This window comes from Triticum urartu, chromosome 2 (genome assembly GCF_003073215.2).
Source record: "Triticum urartu cultivar G1812 chromosome 2, Tu2.1, whole genome shotgun sequence".
NCBI lineage: Eukaryota > Viridiplantae > Streptophyta > Magnoliopsida > Poales > Poaceae > Triticum > Triticum urartu.
Genome location: NC_053023.1, coordinates 292,733,530 through 292,760,040, shown reverse-complemented (window position 1 = coordinate 292,760,040; position 26,511 = coordinate 292,733,530). Strand labels below are relative to the sequence as shown.

Here is a 26,511-nt window from a genome sequence, read left to right as displayed (position 1 = left end):
ACAAAACCACTCTGTGTAGGGGAAATCACCTCATGTAGGATTTTTTTTCAGTCTATTAGCCAGCATCTTTGAAATTATCTTGTAGACCACATTACATAGACTAATGGGCCTAAACTGTGTAATAACCTTCGGACTGTCCACCTTCGGTATTAACACCACATTAGTGGCATTCCACCCATCTAGGATCTTTCTGTTGTTTATCATTTCAAGCACTTCGTTTGTAAGCTCCTCTCCAATGATATGCCAAAAAAGTTTAAAAAAATATAGCATGAAGACCATCAGTGCCGGGGGCCTTCATATCACCTATTTGAAATAGGGTTTTCTTTACTTCTTCCCGCGTATATGAAGCAATTAGAAGAGTCGATCGATCGAAAGTTAGTCGCATCCTATATATATATATATATATATATATATATATATATATATATATATATATATATATATATATATATATATATATATATATGTATGTATGTATGTATGTATGTTGTGGAATAAGAAGCTCTCGTACCTTAATAAATGGAAAATCGTAATTTTTCATTAGGTATTTGATCAAATAGGATCGTCCAGCTCCTACAGAATATGTATGTATGTATGTATGTATGTATGTATGTATGTATGTATAGAGTAAAGATACATATAGATTGATACTTTCTTATTATGTATAATTTTACTTTAAAGCATTTATGTATTCCTCATATATGCTTGTTGTATTCGAATCCAGCATAATCCACGTCCATTCCGTTCCGTGTCACGTTGAAATTCAGCATAATCCGGTATTCAAATCTAAATAACCCGGCATTCGAAAATCTATTAGAGGACGTCAGAACAGGGCCTAGTAGGCTACAGTGGGTACCAGCACGCAAACCCACTGTTTGCTGCCGCTTCTAAACTAGCTAAGGGCTTGTTCTAAAACTATCCAGGTCCAAACTTCTCAAAATATGAGAGTGGCTCCAGCCCGAACGCTTTTGCTCCAGGAAGCTAAATCCACGAAGCGATCCTGGGCCGCAGTGCAATTTGGTGAAGCGAGGGAAACCCAGTCCATGTTTTCATGAATCTGGAGTTCCTCTTATTTACCACTAAAATGCCACCACAAAAGAAAACGGTTCAAGTTGTGCTCTTCCTCACTCGAACAGGTACGCCACATCTTCTTTCTCCAGCGCGACTGCTAGGGTTACGCACCGCCGCCGCCCGCATTAGCACGTAGCTGTGAGGCCCGCACCGCCGTCACTAGCCCCGCCGCCTCCTCTCCTCTGAGTTCCACCCCAGCAGCGTGCCCCAAGTCCCTGATGCTCCAGCGTAGAGCAGAACGCTCTAGTCCGGCCATGGTGAATGCATTTTTGATCTCCTTGGTTAGTGAACAATAGGTTGTGCACTCTAATGGAATGGATTCACGACGAATAGGGCGACAGATTTGATGTTCAAGTTGATGTGATTCGAGGTCTAAATCACCTGATTTGATGTGTAATTGGTAGTAGTTCTGTGTCCAGTTTGTTCCTGTGCGTGAACTAAAGGTTGAAGACGACCTGTAGCGAAGATGGGCTAGGTGGGAGGATCCCCTACTACAGCCCAGTCGGTCCAATATGGTGGTAGACAGGCCAGCAGCCGCTGCCAGCCCAAGGTAGCAATGGAGAAGCTGATTTTGCTACCGAACGGATGAAACTCGCTGCGTGGAGCTAGAAGCCACGATGAGAAGCTGGAATTATGGAGTTTTGAGAAGCTACAAAGTTTCAGAACAGGCCCTAAGACCTAAACCAATTCATGCATGTAAATAACAGAAATATCAATTTAGTTTACATAAAAACATGATCAAAACTTACATTCCTTTCATTTAGGGTCTAAGAGTAACTCCAATGCACCGACTTAAACGGACCCGCGCTTTGTCCGTTTGGATCAACAGTCAGCTCGTCGTCCGCCCTTTTTTTGCGTTTGGGTTGGCAGTGCGCCCAACACACCGACACATTTTCGCCCTCGCGGCCTGTTTGTCGTGGTTTTTCAAACATAATTCAAACAAAATACAAACATTTTACATAGTTTCGCAAGCAAACAAATATATCATAGTTCACAAGCCAAATAAATATATTATAGTTTACAAGCCAAATAAAGATTGAATTGTCTCAAATACATTTTTAAAAAAGATACATCTATTGGTTGTCAACGTGAGCCTAAATATGCTCAACCAAATCATCTTGCAACTGAATATGAGTTTTCCAATCACGCATTTGATGATGAAATTGGGTGAACTGTGCAAACGTTGCCGCTCCTCCATGCTCAAGTACAACATTGTCACCCTGGAACTGAAACCCTTGGTCGTAGATACATTCGGGCACTCATCCTCTACGGTCATATTGTGCATGATCATACAAGCAGTCATCACCTCCCACAACTTCCTGATACTCCAAGTTCTAGCAGGATACCGAACGATGCCCCATCGAGATTGCAGAATACCAAAGGCACGCTCCACATCCTTCCTATAACTTTCTTGCTCTTGTGCAAATCTCATCTTCTCTTCTATAGGGTTGGAGATTGTCTTCACAAGAGTAGTCCACTAAGGATAGTTACCGTCAGCTAGGTAGTATCCTTTATTATAGTTGTGGTCGTTGATGTTAACATTCACCGGCGGCAGTTGCCTTTGGCAAGCCTTGCAAACACCGAAGCCGAAGAAAGAGTGCCAAATTCAGAGATCTTGTGAAGCCAGGCCTCGAGTATGATGGTGCAAGCTTTGACATGACCCTTATACTGCCCTGCCAAGCAGAAGGGCAATTCTTCCACTTTTAGTGCACACAGTCTATGCTACCAAGCATCCCCTGGAAGCCCATGCTGGCATTCATGTATCTTCAGCATTTGGCTACTCAGGGCCAAACACTGCAATCACAACCTTGCAGAACTTGTACATGGAGTCTAGGGACGTAGACTTGCTCATACGGACGTAGTCATCAATGAGATCACTGGAAACTCTATATGCAAGCATCCGGATAGCTGCAGTGCATTTCTAATAAGAGGAGAAGCAAATCTTTTCAAGGACATCCTCCTTGCACTTGAAATACTTACTGTATGATTCATATCCGACCACCCCTTTCCGGATACGGTTGAAAACATGCCTAGCCATACGAAAACAGCACCGAAATTAGTGATGTTTGAAGAGCGGGTTGGGTGTCTCAAAGTAGTGCTTCCAAAGAAGAAAATGGCCGTTCTCTTGGTTGCGATTCAACATTGAAGTGTGCCTCGAGGTCGAGCCCTGGAACAACGGCCGTTGCCTACTAAGGTGGTCATGGACGACCAACACAGCAGCCACCATCTCCTCATTGTCGGATGAAGAATCATCCGAGTTGCAGAGAAAATTGTAGAAAAAGAACTCGTCGACAAAGTACATTTGTACCTTGCGGCCAAACGATCGAACAGCTTGCCGTCGTCATCGAAGAAGCAGGCCGGCAAAGAGACGCACGCCTCCCCTAGACCTGGCCTGGCAACGGCCAACGAGCATGGCGACGTCAAACAAGCATGCCGACATTGTCGAAGGAGTTGGCCAGGGGCACAAAGTGGTGCTCACCACAACATCAAGAGGAAGGAAGGAAGCTGCAGTGGCCCGACGGCGAGGCAATGGTGGTGGCAACATGGAAAGATGGGCTACGGGGGAGGTATGTGGGTGCAAACTACTGGCGAGGGCACCGAAAGTGGGCGGCGACAGCAACAGGGTGTAGCGGCCAATGGCTTGTTGTCGATGAGAGGAAGAGAATGGCCTATGTGCCACCAACTAGCAGGCCAGGGAAGGAGTAGACAGGCATCGCACGCATCCGCCTCATGTTTGCGCCGACGAGGCCCAAATTTGGACCAGGAATGGGTCGCCCGGCTGGCCGACTTTTGTGTCAATTTTGACTAAAACGGACACACATGAACGAAAACGGACACACATGAACGAAATGGGTCGGCGCGTTGGAGTTGCTCCAAAGATGTGCATTGTCAAAAAAGTGAGTGATGTTGACAACACCAACCGAACGATCCGGTTCGGGATGGCCGATTTAACTATAGCGGAGTAGGCAACTATCAGCCTCATTTCCGTGACAACCAAGAGGAGAAACAGGCCATACACGTCTGGAAAATGGACCATACTGGGCAGCAAAATACTACCAGTATTCCACATGTTGCCAACTAGTCAGCGTCTGCCCCTGTGAAACAATCCAACTCAAAGTGTACTCCAGGCAAAAAAGAGCTGCCAGATTGGCACCGAAACTCCTGCACAAGCTCAAGAATTGCGTAGCAACACAGGCCATCATCGTTGTACTATCTTGCTGCTCTTGATTTACTGGGGAGCCGCTGTTCCGAGGCATGAACATTTGCACTGTACAAATCTCTATGTTAAATCAAGAGTTACTGGCTCAAGGAGGACCAAACAAAGAGTGCTCGGGTAGTCAGGTTGGCAAAAATAAGTTCCGTCTTCAACTTGTCTCCACTGAGCAAGAGTTCAGCGGCTTTCTTAGTCCAGCCTCCACCTTCAAGAGAAAAAATGTCACAAAGATGTCCCAAAGTGCAAGTCAGAATCAATGTGATTACAATTGCTCGGCACAAATGCATTTTAAAGAAATAATTTGTAGAGATGCTATCAGTTAAACATGATGTCAATGAGTTACAGGTTGCAACTCTTGCCCAAAGCTGACGGACTGCCAATGCCATTCCAGCAAGACTTTGCATTTAAATTTTTATTATTTATGCTTTCAGCTACTTACATCCAGAAATGGAAATACCATGTGCTCTTGAAATACCACCACGACTCTAAATGGAGCCTTGCACAAGTAAGGACTACGGAAAACACACAAGTATAAATAATACTCATACCATTACTAGCAACAGGGCAGTTTAAATCAGCTCCTGTTATTCCAGATAAAGCAGAAATGTGTCATACTCCAGCAGTACATGATGCGTCAAAAACCAGCTAGATCAACTAAAATGAGGCATCAAGGACCCTTAGCAACATAAGTTGCATTTATGGTTCCACCATATCATCAAAATGAACTCTCATACCACCATATTGAATAATTGTGTTCCAAGATATTTCTTCATGCGTTCATAGATCAAACCCCAACTTAAATGAGACAGTGAAATAAGATTCTCACTGAAGGTAGTGATGTGATGGAAGAAAGGAGAATCTAAGAACAAACATGCTATATATTCTAATTTCAAATGATTGAACACGACTTACATCATTGGAAAGAAAAGATCTACTACCAAAAGATTTAAGCCGTGGAGATTGGCCTGCAGATGTTGACCCGCTATCATTACTACCACTTTGTTTATCACCCTGCAGACAGAGAAGTTCGCTGTGAATTATAATGTTCCGGCTTCTACCGAGGTTGGCATGTACTAATTTCTGTACTTTGTAACTGAAAGTACAAGACTTTCTGAATGCATCTTTTGTGTTGTATTAATTCAAATATGGTACTTTGTTATACATCAGCCAGCACTTTGTGTGTATGCATTTATAAGTGAAGACATTCTTATTAACTATGAACTTTGCTATCTCACGTTCGAACTTAACTAAACATGAGTACGAACTTTGCTGATCTCCTGATTGAACTTGACTGTGATTTGTAAATCGGCACTTAAATTTAGTATTGCTGGTACTTAAAATACTTGATGGTAAACTGCTGGTACTTAGTATGTTTACTGCATGGCACTTTGTAATTTGGCAATTAAATTTAGTACTGCTGGTACTTAAGTTTGGCACTTAAATTTAGTATTGCTGGTGCTTAAAATGTACTGCTGGTACTTAGTATGTTTACTGATGTGGCACTTTGTAAACTGATGTCAACCTTTGTATATCTTCACAATGCGGCACTTCGTAACTTGGCACTTCAAATGCATTGATGGTAAACTGCTGGTACTTAGTAAGTTTACTGATGTGGCACTTTGTACATTTCGGAATGTAGTACTTTGTAATTTGGCACCTTTTTTATTTGAATACCTTGTATATTTTGAACATGGCACTTTGTATATAAATATGGAACTTTGTTTTGTAAATGCGGTATGTCCGTCACTTTGTATTTTGGTGTATGACTGTATTACTGTGCATGGTCTGTAACCTTGTACTCCCTCCATTCCAAAATATAGTGCGCCCGCGCTTCCCGAGGTCCAACTTTGACCATAAATTTAACCAACGAGACCAACTGCGGCAGGAGAAAAATATATATAATTGAAAACTTCTTTCGAATACGAATTCACTAGAGGAAGCACTACATTGTGGAATGGAGGGAGTATGTCACTTTGTGCATAACCTTATATTTCTATGTATGGCACTTTGTTAAAATTCCTCGTACTGTTTAATTAAAGCATGTCACTGTTAATAAATACTCCCTCTATAACTAAATATAAGATGTTTTATAGTAGTATTTAGTTACAGAGGGAGTAGTTCTCACTGTTCATAAAAAAACTGGCACTTTGTTAGTTAATGGTACTTTGTTAATTAAAATATAATCACCAGTCCTGGTCAACCGTTTCAAATTTTCAAAGCTAGCAGCTAGCAAAAACGGCACACGGTTCAAAGCCTTCAACCTGCTGTAGTAAAAAACAAAGGAGAGGACAGAGGGATGTGACGAATAGCTATTCATAAATTGCAAAGAGAATAAGTTCGGCGATTTATTGCACGGATAGAAGTGAATGGAAGGTGATTGACGGTGTTATGATCCAGGGCTGCCTCACCTTGTCGGTTACCGGTCCAAGTAGGCCGGCCCGAGGCCCCCTAGGTCGGTTCCGCCCTGGGCCATCATGCCAGCCCATGGGATCCTTGCCGTTCAAGACAAAGAAGCCGGATCCGTGGAGGACTCCCCTCCAACGACATAGCCGACTAGGTTGTGTAACCCTAGGAGCCCTCGTATCTTATATAAGTAGGAGTCGAGCTAGTCGATAGATGGTCGTACAATCTCTCCGTTATACATGTACTTTGTACACCCCCGATCGCAATATACACATGCAAGAGTAAAGTTTTAACTCGTATGGAGGGCCTGAACCCAGGGTAAATCTATCTGTTGTTCCCCTCCGACCTAATCGCCACGCCGGGATACCCTACCAAGGGATCTACCGAAATTAGCTCCGACATTGGTGACCCATACAGGTCCCGCAGAGGTCGGATGGGTTCTCCGATGGATGCCGGCGTAATCTAAGCGCTGGGTCAACTCTTCGACTTCGGCGTGATCATGTTCCTCGCCAACTCGGCTTGCCACATCGGCCAGGTCGAGAACTACGGTTCAGGCCAGATCGTTCGATTTGGCAACCTTAAGTACGTCACAGACTCCTGCGGCGAGCTGGTTCTCCAGGGCTTGTCGTCATGCTGGGCCCAGGAGCAGCAGGTCAAAAATTTGACCCACCAAACTACCCACTTGATCGCCAACATTGAAGACCTAACCGGCATCCTTGAAGGCGCAATCGAGGAGCAGGACTAGGACGAGGAGTTGGGCGAGTCGGCTACAGCCAACCACCAGCCGCGGCGCCCTTATGCCCGTGGCAGGCGACCTCGGTCCACGAGTGCTACATGGTTGATGCGCCAAATCTAAGCTTCATGGCAAGCGAGGAAAGCGGCGAGGTAGAATTCAATGATAGGGAGATCGAGGCGCTTGACCAACAGATGGATGATCCGAAGCAAGATGCAGCTTGGCTGAAGGTCCTGTCGGCCCTAGGCAAAGTTTCCAAAGAAAAGCGACCCCTGGAGCACAAAGCGGCCGAGCTCATGGATGTCGAACAGCTATATCGAACTACCCATCCAATTGGCAAGACCGAACCGACTACAACCAAGGCCTCCCTGGCCATGAAGAGCAGGAGGATGGAAGAAACTATGAAGAACGCCGTAGACCATGGCCAGCCGATGTACCCATAAGTCTGGCAGTCGTTATCAGGAACACCGCATGACCCACGACGTAGCTCCTCGTACGATCTATCAACCTAAGACGATTCAAGGGCCCGCTCCAAGGCCTGATGTGCCACGTGACCCAACCATGCGTGAAACCGAGAAGCAATGTGCAATTCGGCTGCGCCGGCAAGCTTGGCATAGAAACAAGCCAGCTTTCAACGACTACAACCGCGCGGCCGGCCTGGATGATGCACGCAACACTATAAACATCATCCACCCCTCGGCTGCAGGTCCCTCCGCGATGTATCCGGCCTGCTTCACTGACAAAATTGTCTGCCACACTTTTTCACCAAATTTCAAGCTAAATGCGGTGGACAAGTATGACAAAAGCCAGGAACCTGAGATTTGGTAACCGACTACATTATAACGGCCCAGGTGGCTAACGGTGATGATTGGCACGCCGTCAAACACTTACCCCTGGTGCTGAAGGGATCCGCCCAAGCCTGGTTAAACACCCTCATGCTTACGTCGACCGGCGGCTGGGATGATTTGCAAGCCAAGTTCATACCTAACTTCAAGGGCACGTACGTCGGGCCTGATGATGCCAGCGACCAAGGACATCTGGCCCAAGGAAAGATAGAATCGGTGTGTGACTTCTAGACACGTTTCCTCAGGAAAAAGAATGAGATCATCGACTCTGATGGCGCCGAGGTCATTGTTGTGTTTAAGCACTGCCTATCTGACAAGCACCTCACCAGATACTTCGGGAAGTACATGCCCAAGACCATGCTGACCTTGATGGAGATAGTAACCAAGTTCTGTTCCGGTGAGGATGAGTGGTACGCCAAGCAGAAGGCACACGACGGGGATCCCAGCATGTCCGGTACGAAGGACGAGATCGGCAAACCTAAACGCAACTGCAAGAACAAGCACAAGGACTACAACGACGGCGACGACCAGATCAACGCGGGCTTTGAAGCCCATCATGGGGGGGGGGGCGGTCCGAAGGCAAAATAGTGGCGGGACAAGGGCAAAAACCGCGGTCCATGCCTTGACAATATCATGGATAGGCCTTGTGACTACCATCGGCCCTAGAACCATGACGATCCTCCACCCAATACAAGTAGAATGAGCTAGAAGGCTCTCAATCCTTGGCAGAGAGGAAGGTTGTGGGATTTTATAGCCTTACTGAGAGGAAGGAAATGAGAAAAAGTAAAACAGGGCAGGTGAACATTGTAGCCTTTTGCCGGAAAGCTGAGCAGCGACTCTTGGGAGTCTTAGCAGCTGTCGGATGCTTGATCTACATCGCCCGCTTCCTCATAACCCGCAAAGCGGTACGGAGGAACGGAAGATGCAAGATGGAGGCCTTAGTCATTGTAGCTGATGGGTGAGTCTAGATGTCTCCAGACGTGCATGAAAGGAGCTCGCTGATTGGTAAGAGCACACCGCCGTGCAAGGATTTCCTGGCCTGCCTATTCATGCATATGGCAGGTTGACCTCTCCTGATTTTGGTACCAAGCATTGCCTAGTATGGGGATCATACACAAGTTACCAAAAATTAGTCCATTTGTATGGGACTAAGGGAAACTCATGCAAGGGAAAAAGGGATGTATTGGACATATAAGGCAGCAAATAATAAACCTCGGCATGTTCCCGAAGCGCAATGCCAGTCTCACGTCTAAGGTCGGCAACGCCACCCATATGCCCCAGATCTTCCTTAACAAGAAGCTCGTGGGCGGGCTTGTCGTGCTCAACTCCTTGCGCAACAACGGCGAGTTTGAGTGGCGTGTGAGCGAGCTCGCAGGGAGGCGTTGCCCCGACGTAGTGCTTCCATTGCCGCGACATGGACATGCAGACGCCATAGCAAAAACCGCTGGTGCACGAGGAGGTACCGGACTGCATGGCGCTGTGAGTTTTCTACAAAAACCACTATTAGTCATTTTTCTAAAAACTGGTTTTTCAGGTTTTTATAAAACTCACTTATACTTATCTTAGTTGGATAACCTAAACAAGTTTTTAGGTGGTCAGAAATTACGTTTTAGGGAATACGGTTTTCTATAATCCCCATATCCAAACAACCCCTTAGCGAGGAATAGAGTAGTTTATATGAGACCAATATGACGAACTAAAAAGGAGGCTAATTGGTCAACCTTATGGAAGGAAATAATTGTCTTATTAATACTTGTTCATGCAGGTAAGTACAAACAAGGAGAAATGGTAGCATTAGTTAGGATTGATACTGTGTTGGCGTGCTTGATGAAACCCTTAACCTGTATGTCTTTTTCATACCTGATGATTGCATGCATTATTTCGAACATCTTCGAAGAGAGAAGAGTAGTAAGAAGGATCGTAAATTGAACCACCCAATATATCATCAGCCATTGAACCCCGTCTAACTGAATTAGATCTGGGGCTCAAGAAACTATTTCTTGCATCATTTGCTTCATAATATGTTGGCGTGCTTGATGAGACCCCTAACCTGTACATCTGGATCCATATAAATGAAGACAAAAACCTCACTGAAAACCCAATAGTTTGCATCCACAATGCAAGTCTGAGTGAGAAGACAAAAAGTTGACCATACTTCTCATCAGGGGTACTATTCCTGTACAAATAGATATAGTCAGAAGCACACGGTATAAAACCGTAAAATACAGCAGAGTATTCTATCTGATACTAAACAAAAAGCAAACAAACAAATATTTCTACGTTTGTCCACAGAGATACTTATTTGATGAGAAAACATATTCACAATGTAGCAATGAATGAATCTAAATAAATCTGTAAAATATCAAAGAATATGTAAATGCCATACTGAAAGGAGAATGCACAGCCAAAGAGAGTCTCAGGCAATTTCATGTCAATCAGATGTAAAATGGGAATAATAATTCTAAACAAACTTCAAGAAACAAAGGTGAACCTGAACCTTCCATAGAATCTAATCTATTTCAAAGAAGGGTGGCCCTGAATCTTCAACTCTGCTGACTCCAAAAGGGGGGGTGTGGGGATTTTAAGCCACTACTTACTTTGGACTTTGACAATTTGCCACTTCTTACTTTGTAATTGATCTACTGATATCCTTTAGTTTGCACTTTGATATTTTCCACTCTGTCAAGTGGGTCACACGTAAAATGACCAACCCTGTTAACGAGATTGACCAGGAACAGGAGGAGGATCTCGTTCGCTCACTCGTTCCTTCTCATCCCCTGTCGCCTGAGGAACACCGGGAGACAGCTGGGCGGTGGCTACCTCCCAGAAGCCCCTGGTGGTCCTCAAGGGTGGTGGCTACATAACGGGGGCAAAGGTATACTTGTCCACTATTTTGTGCATATAATAATGTCTATCATTTGGAAGTATTTTTTTTAAAGGCAAAGATCAAAGTGCAGACTAAAGGATGGCAATAGATCAATTACAAAGTTAGAAGTGGCAAATTGTCAAAATCCAAAGTAAGTAGTGCCAATCGAAATGCAAAACCCAAAAGATTAAAAAAAAACTAAAGACTAGTTTGACAACTATTTTGCATGGGTCCACTATTTCGTCAAGTTTATGAAGCTATTAATGTTTAATAGCACCTACAAAGTCACTAGCACTTCTATTATGCAGGAAATGTTAATTCTGATGCCATGTGTACTGAGGGTGCACATGCAAAAAAAGAAAAGAAAAAATATGTCTGAAAGATAGTGGTTGCAGAAAACATACCATATAGCATGTGAGAAGAGTATAAACCATGCAACGTCAAGGACGATAGCAAAGAAGAGCAGGACAGCATAAGTCCGGCCAAGTCTTTGGCTACTACTTTCAATCGCAACAACAGCAAATAGCCCTATCACAAGGTTTATCACAAGAACCCCATTGAACAGCGCACCAAGCGATCCAATCAGCGCACAACCAATCTAAAACATAGAAGATTATGTTATGCAAATGAATACATTAGTTTGAAGAACATTTTGCTCAGAGCTCATTCAACGTTATAAGCATTAAGCCAGGTATTATAAACTAACTAAAGTAAAGCAAGTACGTAAGCTTCACTGAATCTAAGAATGTTAACTGTTAAACCATGATATAACCACAAGCGAAGGAGACCAGTAATCACTAATTTTCTACCAACATGATAAAAAATTCAAAATAGCAATTCCTAGTTGCCTACAAGACCGCCCTGGAAGGCGGATCGCATGGTTGGCTCTCCGGCGGGCACCATGGCTATGTCTCTTGGTCGTGTGGGCGACGAGGGGTGTAGCGGCTGGTGGCTCGGGCTCGCTCTCTGTAATTGACAGGGGAGACACCCAGATCTGGATCTGTTGCCATGTGCTCATCACGGTTGTCCTAGGTGCCTCATGGTGGCATAGGTGAGCTGTCGAGCAAAAGCAGTCCTCTTACAAGCAGATCTCGGGTACCTTGGTTGGTGCTTTATCTATAAAGCGGGGCGTGAGCCTGTTTCAGAGAGTTGCCTACAAGACTAGCTAAGTCACACGCTCAATAATAATATATGGTTTCCAGCATTGTAAATGGCCAGAATACAATACTTCTGAGATTTAGAATTTCATATTTTTAATACAAAGAACCAGGGGGTAATTAGCACTGCTATACGGACATGATCTGGAATACTCAAACATGAAAGAGATGGCACAGATTTATATGATTGTTACCAACTCTACTCTGTAGTATAACTTATCCATGCTTAATTGGATTGTGGATTTGCCTGAATTTTGATAGTTCTTGATTCTTGAAATGTTTACAGCACCTGTTACGAAATGAGCTTCTTGTATTGAACGGGGCCAACAGCCAGTACATATACACAAGAGAGAAATAAGCGAAGTACCTGTACAATATGGTAAATAACTAAATACACACACAGCACAACCCTGATCTAACACCCCCACCCCCCACCCGCCCTCAAACTCAAGTGGGGTCTTGGACATCAAGATTGGAAAGGGAGAAGCTGTGTTGTGACCGTGTCTGAGCTTTTGGCAGAAAATCAGCAAGCTGAAGCTCCGAGGGAACATACTGAAGGGCCACAGTCCTCTTGCACCTGAGAACGCATGAGGCATCAACACCGATGTGCTTGGTGAGCTCATGCTTCACAGGATCACGGGCAATGATGAGCGCCCCAGTACTGTCGGAGAGCAAAGGGGTACTTGCAGCAGTGGAAACACCAAAGTCCTGAACAAGACACCATAGCCAAGTGATCTCTGCAGTCATGGACACCATAGCTCACAGCTCAGCCTCAACACTGGAGCGAGATACAGTGGTCTGCTTCTTGGTATTCTAGGCAATTAGAGAGACCCAATAAAAACATAATAGGCAGAGAGAGAGAGAGAGAGAGAGAGCTGCGATCATTGTAATCACTAGCCCAGGCGCATCACAGTAGGCATGAAGCTGAAGCAGGAGCGAGGGAAGAATAGGCGAAAAGTCACAATACCACAACGATAACGAAGAGCACGAAGAAGATGACTAGTGAAGTTAAGTGGGAGCAAAAACAAAACACCCCAGCCAAACCCAGCAGTTCACCCACCATTTCGTGGTCGTTGCGCCTAGCTACCATCTAGAATCTAGACTGGCCCCACAGACCAATACTAGTCTTTACTGCGCACTTTGTGCTCACTCGTGCACACCCGAGATCAACTTCCTAGTCGGTCACCTATCCTCATATTGCTCCAAGCCAAGCACGCTTAACTTTGAGGTTCCTTTCGGTAGACTTCCGAAAAAGAATGTGCACCTTATTGACATGAGTAGTCTAGCATTACTATTAAGTTGGGATGTCACACAAACTGACTCAGAATGTGCACAACATAAGAAATGTTAGGACGAGTTATGCCTTGATAGACAAGGCTCCCAACAAGATGACAGCAGCGAGTGGGACCTGCAAGGGGTTCACCCTTACTAGGACGAAGATGAAGACCAAACTCATTAGGAGTGTCAACTGTGCGCTGATCAGTGAGGCAGGCATATGCACGAGTGAGAAGAACTTGGATGTACTTCTCTTGAGAGGGATAAGTGCCCTCACGGGAAGAAATGATCCTAAATCCAAGAAAGTAGCAAAGATAACCCAAATCAGTCATCAAGAATTGCTCATGGAAACGTTTCTTCACAAAATCAATGAATTGGTGGCCATTCCCTGTGATAATCATGTCATCAACATAGAGGAGCAAAAGAGTATGATCACGAGGATAAGTGTGAATAAAGAGAACCCTTTTCAAGAAACCATGAAGTGCACGTGATAGGTACTCGCCAGCCAAATCAGCACGAAAAACACGAACAGAGGAAGGAATCATACAGAATGCAAACCAGGGTAGCGAACGACTTGTAAATTTGAAGCACTTGACTACGAGATGATGGTCATTTCTCTCCTCTCTTTCTCTCTCCTCCATCCAGTCTTAGTCTTTGTTCCTGGTCTCACTCGCCATCCTCCCGACGCCTCCTCGCCCCTTCCTCCCCATCGGCTCATCCGGCTAGAGATGGAGGGAGGAGGTGCTCGGCCCTCCTTTTTCCCTTTGTAGATCCACATGTTTATGCGTCCTTTATGGCCTGTTTGAGGACTTCCGAATCGGATTGGAGTGTTCAGTGTCGAACTAGATCTGGGGTCACTTCTTAGTTCCCGGCGGCGTGCAGATGCAGGTTGGGCTTGTGTTCCTCTCTACAAATAACCTCCCTTGTTCTATCTGGCTAGATATGTCCCCTTCTGGTGTGTTTGGGGATTATGCTGCCAGATGGTGGTCTTGTTTTTGTTCCCAATAATTCCCCTTCCATGTTTTTCTCTTCTTGGTCACCAGATGTTCATCTCCATCATCTTCCTCTCCCATGGTGCCCGCCTTGCTGCTCCACATATCATCTTCGCTGAGTTATTTTCATTTTCAGCACTTATTGGTTGATCTACCTGAGGATCAAGCAGGTCAGTTTTGGGCCGTTGCATGGTTCCTCTATTCTTCTGTTGGCGCCGGCCCCTTCTTTCACTGGTGGTGGCTTCTCCCTTCCAGCATATGCACACGCGGAAAACTGATATACGCTGTTATCCTCTTCTTCAATCTATCGCTACCCCTCTCAACCTCCATATCGGAGACCCGCTCAGCGGCTTCAAGGAGTGGTGATTCCAAGACGAGTTTAGCGGTGGTGCTGGATCCTCAGAGAGGAGGTCCTCATCCGAACATGCAGACTAGATTGGCTAGCACATGCTCATCTACCTATTTTGTGCTGCCGACTGCTTTTTTGTCTAAGTTTGCGGTTGAACAGTGCTTAGACTTCATTCTCGCCTTCTCGGCTTCATCATCCTCTTACTCTAGAATCCTTGATGATTCATGCGAACGCAACTTTTCCAAGTGATTGTTCCATTTGTTGGTGGCGGCCTTCAGTGGTGGTTAGTGTCAAGGTCTGTGATGGAGCTGAAGCTTGGACGCGTGACAACCCGTTCTATTGACGCTTTGCGTGAAGTAGTACTGAACCCGGCTGGTGCTTTGTGTGAGTAGCAATCAGATCTTGGGATTTGTGCTCACACTAGTACTTGGTGCTACTTCTTCTGGTTGATCTCACGTGGAGCAGCAGTTGGAGATCGGATCACTCAACCGCATTACTAGTTGGCTGCAACTTGGAAGCGCGACTCGGATTGGGCTGCTGCGACTCGGCCGCAGTACTGGTTTGCTGCAGTGATGATACTCAGCTGAAGTAGTACTCGGCCGCTGAAATAGTACTCGAAGCAAGTAGTACTCGGCATGCCGACTAGGGATCAGATTGCTTGCATGCATAATACTATTCATCAATCAGATCTTGATAACCGCGCTGCAACTAGTACTACTAGTACAAGCACTTCACGGCTGAATTGATTCAACCTCATGGCCTCTTCATCGATCTCACGTGGAGCGACTTGGCGTTTGAGCGGGTCTGAAGGTTGCTGTCTCCAGCTAGGGAGACTGGAACTTGACATGATCGAAGCGAAGTCGGCAAAGCCATTACCAGCACCTTCCTTGCGCATGTCGTCGTCGTGCGCACCATCTTCGCGCACGCCGCCATCATTGAGGTCGATGCTGCCCATGAAGACACTTGCCACAGAGGCGAGGCTGTCAAAACTTTCTTCCCCATCGGAGCAAGACTCCAGTATGGAGTATGGTGAGTCAGAGTTGACCATGCCAAAAAACGAGACAAGGATGGCGAATCAAGGCATTGTGGAACACCTCAAGCGCCGCTGGGGCACCTGTCAGCCAGCCGGTGTGAAACCGGATCTTGCGAACACCGATTGTGGCAATGACGAGCCAAGGCATTGTAGAACGCCTCAGTCGCCGTTGGGCACCTGATCGGTCAGCCGGTATGAAGCCGGATCTTGCAGCCACAAAATGTTAGCGATGTTGACATGTTAGTGCAGACTCCCGGTGTCCAACAACGAGATCTCAGTGAGCAAGGCGTCGGGGCGCGATGTTGAACCATCAGTGAGGAAGTCCAACGAGCCAAAATGGATGGCACACCCATGAACCAGTCCGTCGTTGGTGGTTGTAGAGGAGGCCATTTGAACCATAGCTCCAAACTGACGCTAGGCCCCACGGTGTGCGCCAACTATCGTGGGCATTTCAGCTGTACGTGCATGGGTGTGTATGAGAGGGCGTAAAGCTTATTACCCAGGTTCAAACTCCCTTGCTAAGGGATAACACCCTACTCCTGATGTGCTTTTTCTTATGTGTATAGGAATTACAAATGATGTGAATCCTTGGCAAGAAGCCCCAACCATGCCTTGTATAGGCTCAACATGGCTAGAAGCGTGAAAGGTCATCTGAATTAATTCTACAAGTAACGGCCTATTGAATGCCGCCTATTACTAGCTACTTGTTACATTGTGTAACACCCGAGTTAATGCTTAGTGGTGACCATGGTAACGTCTGCCTTTATTGCGCGTCCTTTGACTTGTCGGATGACCGTGATCCAACTAACTGGCTTCTCCTGATCCGACTAACTGGCTTCTCATGATCCGACTGACTGGCTTTCTGTTGTATCCGACTGGCTAGCTTTCTATTGAACCCAATTGGCCTCCCCATCCAACCAAGTGCTCCACACCGGCTGGCCCATCACATTTGTCCTTTAGCTAGGTCGACTGTCATTGTGGGCCTACCTGGTGGGGATTCCCTTGTGAGGGGCGATGGCGGTTGAGAACCTAACCCTAGCTCTTATACCATGTTACAAAATAAGCTTCCTGTATTGAACGGAGCCAACAGACAATGCATATACACATGAGGGAAATAAGCCAAGAAGTGCCTATACAATATGGTAACTACAACAAAACACAACCATGTTCTAACAGACAGCACCGAAGCGATTACATTTGATTTAATCCACTTGGTGGGCCTCCAACTATTACAGGTGTTCGAACAAGTGATGGCGACACTGATGACTTTCTGATTAAAATAGGACTACACCAAGGGTCAGCTTTGAGCCCTTATCTTTTTGACATGGTGATGGTGAGGACACAAGGGATATACAAGGACATCACATGGTGTATGCTCTTTGCGGATGATGTGGTGCTAGTCAATGATAGTCGGACTAGAGTTAATAGAATGTTAGAGCTATGGAGACAAACTTTGGAATCAAAACATTTTAGGCTTAGTACATGAGGTGATGTTTCAGTGCTACTAGGCACGAGGAGGAGGTTAGCCTTGATGGACAGGTGGTACCTTGAAGGACACCTTCCGATATTTGGGGCCAATGTTGCAGAAGGATGGTGATATCGATGAAGATGTGAGTCATCGAATCAAAGTCAGATGGATGAAGTGGCCCCAAGCTTCCGGCATTCTCTATGACAAGAGATTGCCACAAAAGCTAAAAGGTAGGTCCTATACGACGGCGATTCGATCTGCAATGTTGTACGGCGTTGCGTGTTGGCCGACTAAAAGGCAACATGTTCAACAATTGGGTGTAGTAGAAATGCGCATGTTGAGATGGATGTGTGTCCATACAAGAAGGATCAGGTCCGGAATGATGATATTCGTGTTAGAGTTGGGCTAGCACTGATTGAAGAGAAGCTTGTCCAACATCGTCTGAGATGGTTTGGGCATATACAACGCAGGAATGTCGAGGGGAACCCGTAAAGAGAGATCTGAGGGATAGGAATATCACCAAAGAACTAACCATGAACAGGGATGCGTGGAAGTTGGCTATCTATGTGCCAGAACCATGAGTTTGTTTTGAGGTCTTATGGGTTTCAGCTCTAGCCTACCCCAACTTGTTTCAGACTAAAGGCTTTGTTGGTGGTGGTGGGCCTCCAACTTCATTTCGTTTATCCGTGAACGCTATGTTGGAAATAGAAACTGAAATGGTAAGGTTAGACATACTTATATGCCTTCCTTATTGCTTGACTAAATCCTCATAATCTTTCAAGAAATGTTCCTTGCTTATTTCCTCATTCAAAGTTTAAAACAACTTAACAGTTTTCATTTCATATCCGGCTGTGGCATTTGCAAGCAGTGAATTCTGATCTAATATGACCTAGAGCTAGTAAGAAATCAGAGCAAGATAAGTCATCTTTTGCTGTAAGAAATACATAAAGCCCATCCAGGGTAGCATCTGAATAAAATGACCTGGCCAAATGGAACATAAAAGGATACCAAAAATGCTGGGCAAGTCCAAACCCACGAACTAAGGCACATGGTTGTCACTAAACCTGTGAATCATTGCAATGCCCCCAAACTTGACTCAACACCAGACTGAACCAAAACTTCTCGCTTCTCTTCGTAAGGTTACGCCACGCATAAGAAACTATCCGATCTCAAGCCCATCTAAACCGCATTATGAACTTGTTCATCCTAGGTAGTCTGACACCGCTAGCATCATCATGAACTAGATTAGTTAGGGGTAAACCATGGGGACACCAGAAGGCCACAGCCCGTGCACGGTAGTAAAAAGAATACAGCGCGCTCAAATCTGCTCCCTCCTCTTCTCCGCGCCTGAGCTCCTCACCACGGATAACAACAGCAACAACAAAGAACCGCGCCCGAACCAGTGATAGACGATCAGATCGAGCTGAGGGCAAAGAACCGCGTGCGCACCTGGAGGTATATGAGGGCGAGGGCGAGGGACTGGAGCGCGTCGTAGTCACGCAGGAAGGAGCGCGCCCGCGGCCCGATTCCGGGGCACCAGTGCATTCCGATTCCAGCGAGCCCCGGACATGCAAATCGGGGAGCCTCCGGCGGATTCCTCGCCACGAAAGCTCTTCCGCCTCTCGGGGCGTGATCGACGGGGACTGGAACGGATTCCGTCCTAGATTTCACCCGCGCGCGTGCGTGGGGTGGGTGCGTGCGTTCGTGCAACTGGGGCCGCCCTCCTGCCGATGGTTCCCTGGCTGCTAGATTTATTAGGACAGTGACTCACCGGAGAACGGGGGCAACGGGTGTTACCGGCGGAACCCGGCTCCTGTCTGATTTGTTCGGAATCACTTTTCAGTTTTCTTGTTGCCGGTTTGTTGCTACGGGTGTACAAATATGTTGGCCATTCTTTTTTCTTTTCTAGAATATATGCACTAGAATGAATATATCCCTTCACCAAGGCTATAAAAACACCTGTTTACAAGAATGGGTTTCGAGATATACGCTGCTTTAACTTTGCTTTGTTGGCCAAACAAACTTGACGACTGATTGATAACCCTGACTCTCTTTGTGCAATGATTCTCAGGGCAAAATACTATCCGAAAAGGGACTTACTTAATGCCACACTAAAGAAGAAAGCCTTATATACCTGGCAAAGTATCATGGAAGGTGTGGAGACCTTGAAGTTGGGATATATTTGGAGGGTAGGAGATGAACACAAAATAAAGATTTGGTCAGAAGCATGGATACCACAATCCAACAACGGAAGACCGACACCTCGCGGAGTTAACTTGTTATCCATGGTGGTTGATCTTATAGACCCAGCAACAGGACAGTGGAACATGCAATTGATTGAGCAGACGTTCTGGCCCATCGATGTACCACGCATCCTGTCGATACCTCTACCAGCTTTCGAGATGGAGGACTTCATCTCATGGCATATGACAAAAACAGGGACGTTTTCGGTGAAATCAGCTTATTATGTCATGTGGAAGTCTAAATATGAGGCGAGAGGAACCACACATGAACCTAGTTCCGCATCACTGAACCGTACCTGGGATGTTATGTGGAAATTGCCTTGCCCTGCCAAAGTAAAAATATTCCTCTGACGAACATTACATGGAACTCTACCATGTAGAACTACACTGGTTGATGGACACATGAAGATTGAAACAAAATGCCCGGCGTGCGATGGGCGTGAAAGTATTAAACACATGTTATTCCAGTGCCAAAATACGAAACAAGTCTGGACAGAATTGGGACTTGAGGAGGTTATTTCACGGGCATGTGAGATAGACCATTCAGGAGAAGTTGTGCTTGAATATCTATTGAACCTACCTGCAAATGAAACAGTTGTATTGGGGCAGGAAAGATCGGATATTATTGTGTCAATTGCATCATGGTATCTGTGGTGGGAACGCAGAAAGCTTGTCCATAAAGAGCGGACAACCCAGCCTTCTGAAATTGTTGCATCGGTTCGGGGCCTTGCAGCAAACTTCTTGGCTGCCTCTCTACCGAAGGCGAAAATCCAAAAGAATCCATGGGTGTGACCGCCTGCTGGGATAGTGAAACTCAATATTGATGTGGCATTTGACTCCGACACTTTACAAGGTACAGTTGGTGCAATACTGCGGGATAGCTCTGGGAAATTTTTGGCAGCAGGAAATAATGTCGCTGGTGAATGCATGGATGTGTTCATGGCTGAAGCCCTTGCGCTTCGGTTCGGCCTTAACTTGGCCCAAAGCTATGGGTGCTCAAGACTGGTGATAAATTCTGATAATAGTGATGTGATCCAAGCAATGCAAGATGGTGGCCTTTTTGCTGGACCAGCTGCAGCAGTTATAGATGATTGTTACCATATGTCGCGTGATCTAGTTCAAGCTCGGTTCGAGCATTATCATCGCTGTTGGGGATATTACTACTGGGCGTAAACCGGCCAGGACAAGCCGGGTTAACTTCATCAGTAGTTGAGTGTGATAAAAGCCCATGAGGGCAGATGAGGGCTAAAGGCCCATAATCGGTTTAAGGCCTATAGCTATAAACCGGCGTCGGTATGTAACTTGTGTTATAAGTTAGGAATAGTGGAGACCGAACCGGACGCATCTATGAGCCGGTATCGGGACTCTGTAAACCGACGGGCGTCCCCATGTATATAAGGGGACGACCTGGCAGCGGTTCAAGGAGAGACAACAACTCGAGACATAGGCGAAGCTTATTTGCTCCCTAGTCGTCGAAACACCCATCAATTCCATCACAACTAGACGTAGGCTTTTACCTTCATTGAAGGGGCCGAACTAGTATAAACTCTCTTGCGTCCTTGTGTCCGCTTTAACCCCTTCAAGCTAACCCGTGACTAAGTCCTTTCTCTAGGACATCTGCCGTGACAAAACCACGACAGTTGGCGCCCACCGTGGGGCTATCGCACGATGGTTTCCGGTTCTTGGAGGGCCGCTTTGAATGACTCGAGGGCTACGCTGTAGGCCGGATGACTAAGAGTCGTCGCGGCAAACTCTACATCGACGACGCAGGCTGGGGCCCCGAGGCCGGCTCAATTGAGTACGGGTACCGGGTCCCCTTTGGTAGCATTCACGTTTTCATTGGCAAGATCGGTGAACCGGGCCCTGAGCCGGACATCTGCACCGACCTCGTCGAGACGGCTCAGCGTACGCGATCCGCTCGGGTTAAACCGGCCATGAAGCGTGCCTTCGTGGGAATGATCCATGGAGGGAGTTATGAGGATGGATCGGAGCTTCGCGGGGCGACTGCCGTTCGTTCCGGTGACGAATCTTCGACCGGAGAAACCGAATCTCTTTATCAGCTACAAGATGGCCGGATTAAGAGCTGTTCCGATGGCGACAGTATTCCGGACCCCTCTGATCTGCCTAACCGGGTTGGAATATTCATGACCGGAACACAAGCAGCGCTTCACTCTTCGACAGCCGCGGCAACAATCTCCGGTTCAGCAGCGGCAACGGTTGCCGGGGCGGGAGGCCCTGTGCGCCCACCGGCTCAGGTTCTATCAGAACTATTTGATGCGTTGGCTGTGCTTATGGCAGAAGTCAATCCGCCAGATCAGGACGCTCACAACACGGAGATTGCAAAGGTAAAGGAACAAATCACCCAGGACAAAATAGATCTGGCGGCTGAGGACACTAGGATGGCCGCAGAGCGGGCCGCTTTAGACGCACAGGCCTACAGGCTTATGTTGGATCAGAGCGCGTCGCATGAAGTCATGAGGAGGAAGCACCGGTCCCGCTTACCTCCGGTTTTCGAGGCCAGAGACCTTTTCAACACTCCAGGACCAAGAGCCAGTAATCCGCTGGAGGGGAACCGGGCATAAGCCCTTGGGACCGGTGCACCGGTTCAGCCCCATCAGATGGACCCGCCTCGTCAAAACACCGTTATACCTCGGGATGCTTTAATACCTCCGGGTCACTACTCCAACCCAATGGACAATCTTGTTGCCGCTGCTGCACGACTGGAGGCCATTCCAGTTGAAGGTGACTCGCCGCAAGCAGTAGAGACGCGGCGGGTCAAGGAACTTCTGAGGACAGCTTTGGCCCAACAGGAGGCGTACTCGTACAGCCGTGACCGAATCCACTCGACCCCCTGTCCAAGCCGGAGCTATAGCAGACATATGGATGAACCAGCAGTGTCGAGTAATGAACGACGTGGAGCACCCCGTGGCAACAACCCGACGGGTGGTGCTGATGATGCTCAGGAAGTGGTGAACCAGGCCCGAGCGCGTAGGGAGGCCGAGTTAGCTGCACAGCATCAGGCTCGGCAGCTCATGCCAGTTCGTCCAACCATTTCGATCGAACCTGGTGTTACTTCTAGTTCTTTGGGGGTGCCTTGCCTCGTCCCTGCTTTACGCAACGTGTGCTTGCCCAATGATTTCAAAGGCCCACGCAAGGTACCAAATTATACGGCGGATTAACCACCAGAGACATGGGTAGAGAGCTATGAGATGGCCATGGAGATGCTTGATGTGGATGACACGGCGTGTGCGAAATACTTCACCATGATGCTTGAAGGAACGGCCCGTACTTGGTTAAAAAGCTTGCCCGCTAATTCTATCAGTTCATGGGCCCAATTACGAGCCCGGTTTATCAACAATTTCAAGGATACCTGTAAACAGCCTATGTCGATAGTGGACTTAGCTGCATGCGTCCAGGAGGAAGGAGAGTCAACGACTCATTGGGTGCGCCGGGTTTCACAAGTGTTGCACTCCTCAGACCGCATCAACGCTGACACGCAGTATTAACCCTAGAAGGCAACTGCCGGTTTGGGCCCCTGAAGTTGAAATTGGGACGGATGAAACGTCATTGCACCGACATGGGGACCCTCATGGCCGCTTTGGTAAAATATGCTGATTCTGATAGTACCAAGGATTCCGAATCTGATGATGACAAGACAGGGAAGGGGAAGAAGAACAACAGCTCCAAAGGTCAGCAGCATCACTGGGTAGGCAATGGCGGAGGAGGCAAGCGTAAAGCAGATGGCAACATGGATTTTGTGGCTAATACCAACGTACAGGACAATGGCCAGCGGCGCAAGGGTAGGCCGAAAAATCATAGTGGAGCACCCAACCCCAACCCAAACCGCCTGAACTATCTGCTAAGCCAGCCCTGTCCAAGACATGGGACGAAGGAGGAGCCAGCAAACCACCTTTGGAAGGATTGCTTTATTATGCAGGAGTTCAAAAATTCTAATAATTTCCGATATGATCACGGATCTGGCGGTGGCTCAGGGTCCGGGCCGGGTTACGGTGGAGGAAGTTCCGGTTCAGGATTTAATGGTAATCCGGGCGGACATAATGGTCAAAATAGTCAGAACAACCAGGATGGTTACAACCAACAGCAGCAACAGTCAGGTTACCAAAGCAACCCAAAGCAGTTGAGTAATGGGCAGTACCATGTCTTTACCACTAGCTTGGACAAGCGAGACCGGAAGGTTCAGAGGCGGGCAGTCAACTCTATTGAACCGGCCACACCCCGTTATCTACGTTGGTCCGAACAACCAATCATATGGAGCAGAGAGGATCACCCACTCCAGGTCGATAATCCGGGTCAGTTGGCTCTGGTGGTGGCGCCTCAGGTGGGAGGTTATAAGTTCACCAAGGTGCTCATGGATGGAGGGAGCAGCATTAACATCCTATACTATGAGACCTTCCGTCGTATGGGACTAACAGATAAGAATCTCAAACCGTCCAATACAGTATTCCACGGTGTAGTGCCTGGCAGATCAGCATATGATAGAGGCTAAGGTGTCCCGATGTTTCGATGAGATGGTGGCTATCGTTTTCTGTGGGAGTCGACCTTGACGATCCGACTACGAACGTGCGAGACGTCGTGCCTTAGCAATCGCTAAACCAACTTCCGAAGGTTATTGACCACGCCAGAGCACAATCAACCTGACCACGAGGGTCTGTTTCCTGCGAGCAAAGGAAGAACAAGCAAGAAACTGAGATTGCAATCGGGATATTGCAAATATAAGATGAAAGCTTTATTGATCAAGGTGGGGTTCTGTGACGTCTTGGTCTGGCCGTTGGACACAAACGAAGTACGCGAAGTTGCAGCTATGGCGAACTTTTAATCTAAACAAAACCCAAAGTCTAAACGACGCCCTAAGGGCTATATATATGGAGGAAGAGGGGGGAATTTCGTGGCCCTTGAGGGTGGGGTCTGAAACCAACCCTAACTCTTGTTTCCCCACACGTACGGACTCTAAAAATAGCCTATACTTAAGTATTTCGAAATTACATGGGCCTGGCCCATTAATAAGGTGACGCAGCACCTAGAATAGCCTATGGACGAATATTATGAAGTGGCATCTTGTATATTTCGTCCAAGACTTTATGCACTCCTTATGGCGGCTTCAAAGTCCTGAAATCATCACTTGTAACTCCGTTCTTGATCCCCTTGCGCATGCCATCAACTCCATGCGTGTTCTTGCTCCAATGTTCATCCTTCTCCAAGCTAGGACCTTCATTTGTAAGCAAAACAAATGTATCCAATTTAGGCAGCATCATAATCTCATGAACATTAGAATCATTACCAAGAAACGAAAGTACCTGGTAATTTAATTGGCGTGCGCGAGCTCTAGTAATTGGTCCAGTATATGTAACAGTAGGGGCTGTGGGTGTAACAATGGTATTGATGTCCTCATCATCCTCCCCTTCTTGAAATGAAGTCGTCCTCGACGGAAGCGCATCTTCCTCACCCAAATAAGGCTTCAAATCTGCAATGTTAAAAGTGGGACTAACCCCAAAATCTACAGGTAGCTCAAGTTTATATGCATTATCATTTATTTTCTCTAACACCTTAAAAGGACCATCAGCACGTGGCATTAGCTTTGATTTGCGCAGATTAGGAAATCTATCTTTACGCAAATGTAACCAAACAAGATCTCCAGGTGCAAACACAACATGTTTTCTACCCTTATCTCCAGCAAGTTTATATTTAGCATTCATACGCTCAATGTTTTCCTTAGTTAACTCATGCATTTTTAAAATCAATTCAGAACGTTCTTTAGCATCAAAATTAACCTTCTCCGAAGATGGAAGAGGCAACAAATCAATAGGTGCACGAGGTAGGAAACCATACACAATTTCAAAAGGGCACATCTTAGTAGTAGAATGCAATGAACGATTATAAGCAAATTCAATATGAGGCAAGCATTCTTCCCACATTTTCTTGTTATTCTTCAAAACAGCCCTAAGCATAGTAGACAATGTTCTATTGACTACTTCAGTTTGTCCATCAGTTTGGGGGTGACAAGTAGTACTAAAAAGCAGCTTAGTCCCCAACTTAGCCCATAAACATCTCCAAAAGTGGCTAAGAAATTTAGTATCACGATCTGAAACAATAGTATTTGGCACACCATGTAAGCGAATAATTTCACAAAAGAACAAATCAGCAACATTAACAGCATCATCGCTTTTATGACATGGTATAAAGTGTGCCATTTTCGAGAACCTATCCACGACAACAAATATGCTATCCCTCCCCTTCTTTGTTCGAGGTAAACCTAAAACAAAGTCCATAGATATATCCTCCCAAGGAACACTAGGTACAGGCAAAGGCATATATAAACCATGAGGATTGAGTCGTGACTTAGCTCTTTGACATGTAGTGCAGCGAGCAACAAAACGCTCAACATCCCGTCTCATCTTTGGCCAAAAGAAATGTGTAGCAAGTATATCCTCCGTCTTCTTGACGCCAAAGTGTCCCATTAATCCTCCTCCATGCGCCTCCTGCAACAACAAAAGACGAACGGAGCAGCTGGAATGCATAGCTTGTTAGCACGAAACACAAATCCATCGTTAAGAACGAACTTGTTCCAAGTTCTCCCTTCCTTACAATTCTGCAATACATCTTTAAATTCAGCATCATGAACATATTGATCTTTGATGGTCTCCAAACCAAATATTTTAAAGTCAAGTTGTGAAAGCATAGTAATAACGACGAGACAAGGCCATCAGCAATAACATTTTTTTACCCTTCTTGTGTTTAATGACATAAGGGAAAAGTCTCAATGAATTCAACCCATTTAGCATGTCTACGGTTCGTTTTGCTTGACTTTTAATGTGTTTCAAAGATTCATGATCAGAATGTATAA

General features: G+C 46.3%; 1 protein-coding gene across 4 annotated transcripts; it reads right to left on the bottom strand.

Moving 5' to 3' along the window:
• Positions 1–3,939: 3,939 nt before the first annotated feature.
• On the bottom strand, positions 3,940–19,246 carry LOC125537072. Of its 4 annotated transcripts, none has more exons than XM_048700364.1 (5): positions 18,856–19,240; positions 11,537–11,730; positions 10,127–10,442; positions 5,224–5,296; positions 3,940–4,490 (listed from the first exon to the last, which is right to left on the bottom strand). In XM_048700364.1, exons 1-5 carry the CDS (start codon positions 18,949–18,951, stop codon positions 4,369–4,371), a joined length of 801 nt encoding a protein of 266 aa, XP_048556321.1. In that variant the 5' UTR covers positions 18,952–19,240; the 3' UTR covers positions 3,940–4,368. The 4 variants fall into 4 exon arrangements, with proteins under 4 accessions (XP_048556321.1, XP_048556322.1, XP_048556323.1 ...); XM_048700365.1 differs by having other exon boundaries at positions 5,198–5,296; positions 18,856–19,237; XM_048700363.1 differs by lacking the exons at positions 3,940–4,490; positions 5,224–5,296 and adding exons at positions 5,303–9,362; positions 9,479–9,754 and having other exon boundaries at positions 18,856–19,246.
• Between the last annotated feature and the right edge of the window lie 7,265 nt (positions 19,247–26,511).

What these genes read in the sequence shown, in the direction of transcription:
- LOC125537072 (XM_048700363.1), bottom strand. Translation starts at nt 18,951, where the DNA reads ATGCACTGGTGCCCCGGAATCGGGCCGCGGGCGCGCTCCTTCCTGCGT. An exon ending in TCGCCCTCATATACCTCCAG is followed by an intron (nt 11,731 to 18,855) that starts GTGCGCACGCGG and finishes TCTATGTTTTAG; the next exon opens with ATTGGTTGTGCGCTGATTGG. An exon ending in CGCTTCGGGAACATGCCGAG is followed by an intron (nt 9,363 to 9,478) that starts GTTTATTATTTG and finishes TCCCCATACTAG; the next exon opens with GCAATGCTTGGTACCAAAAT.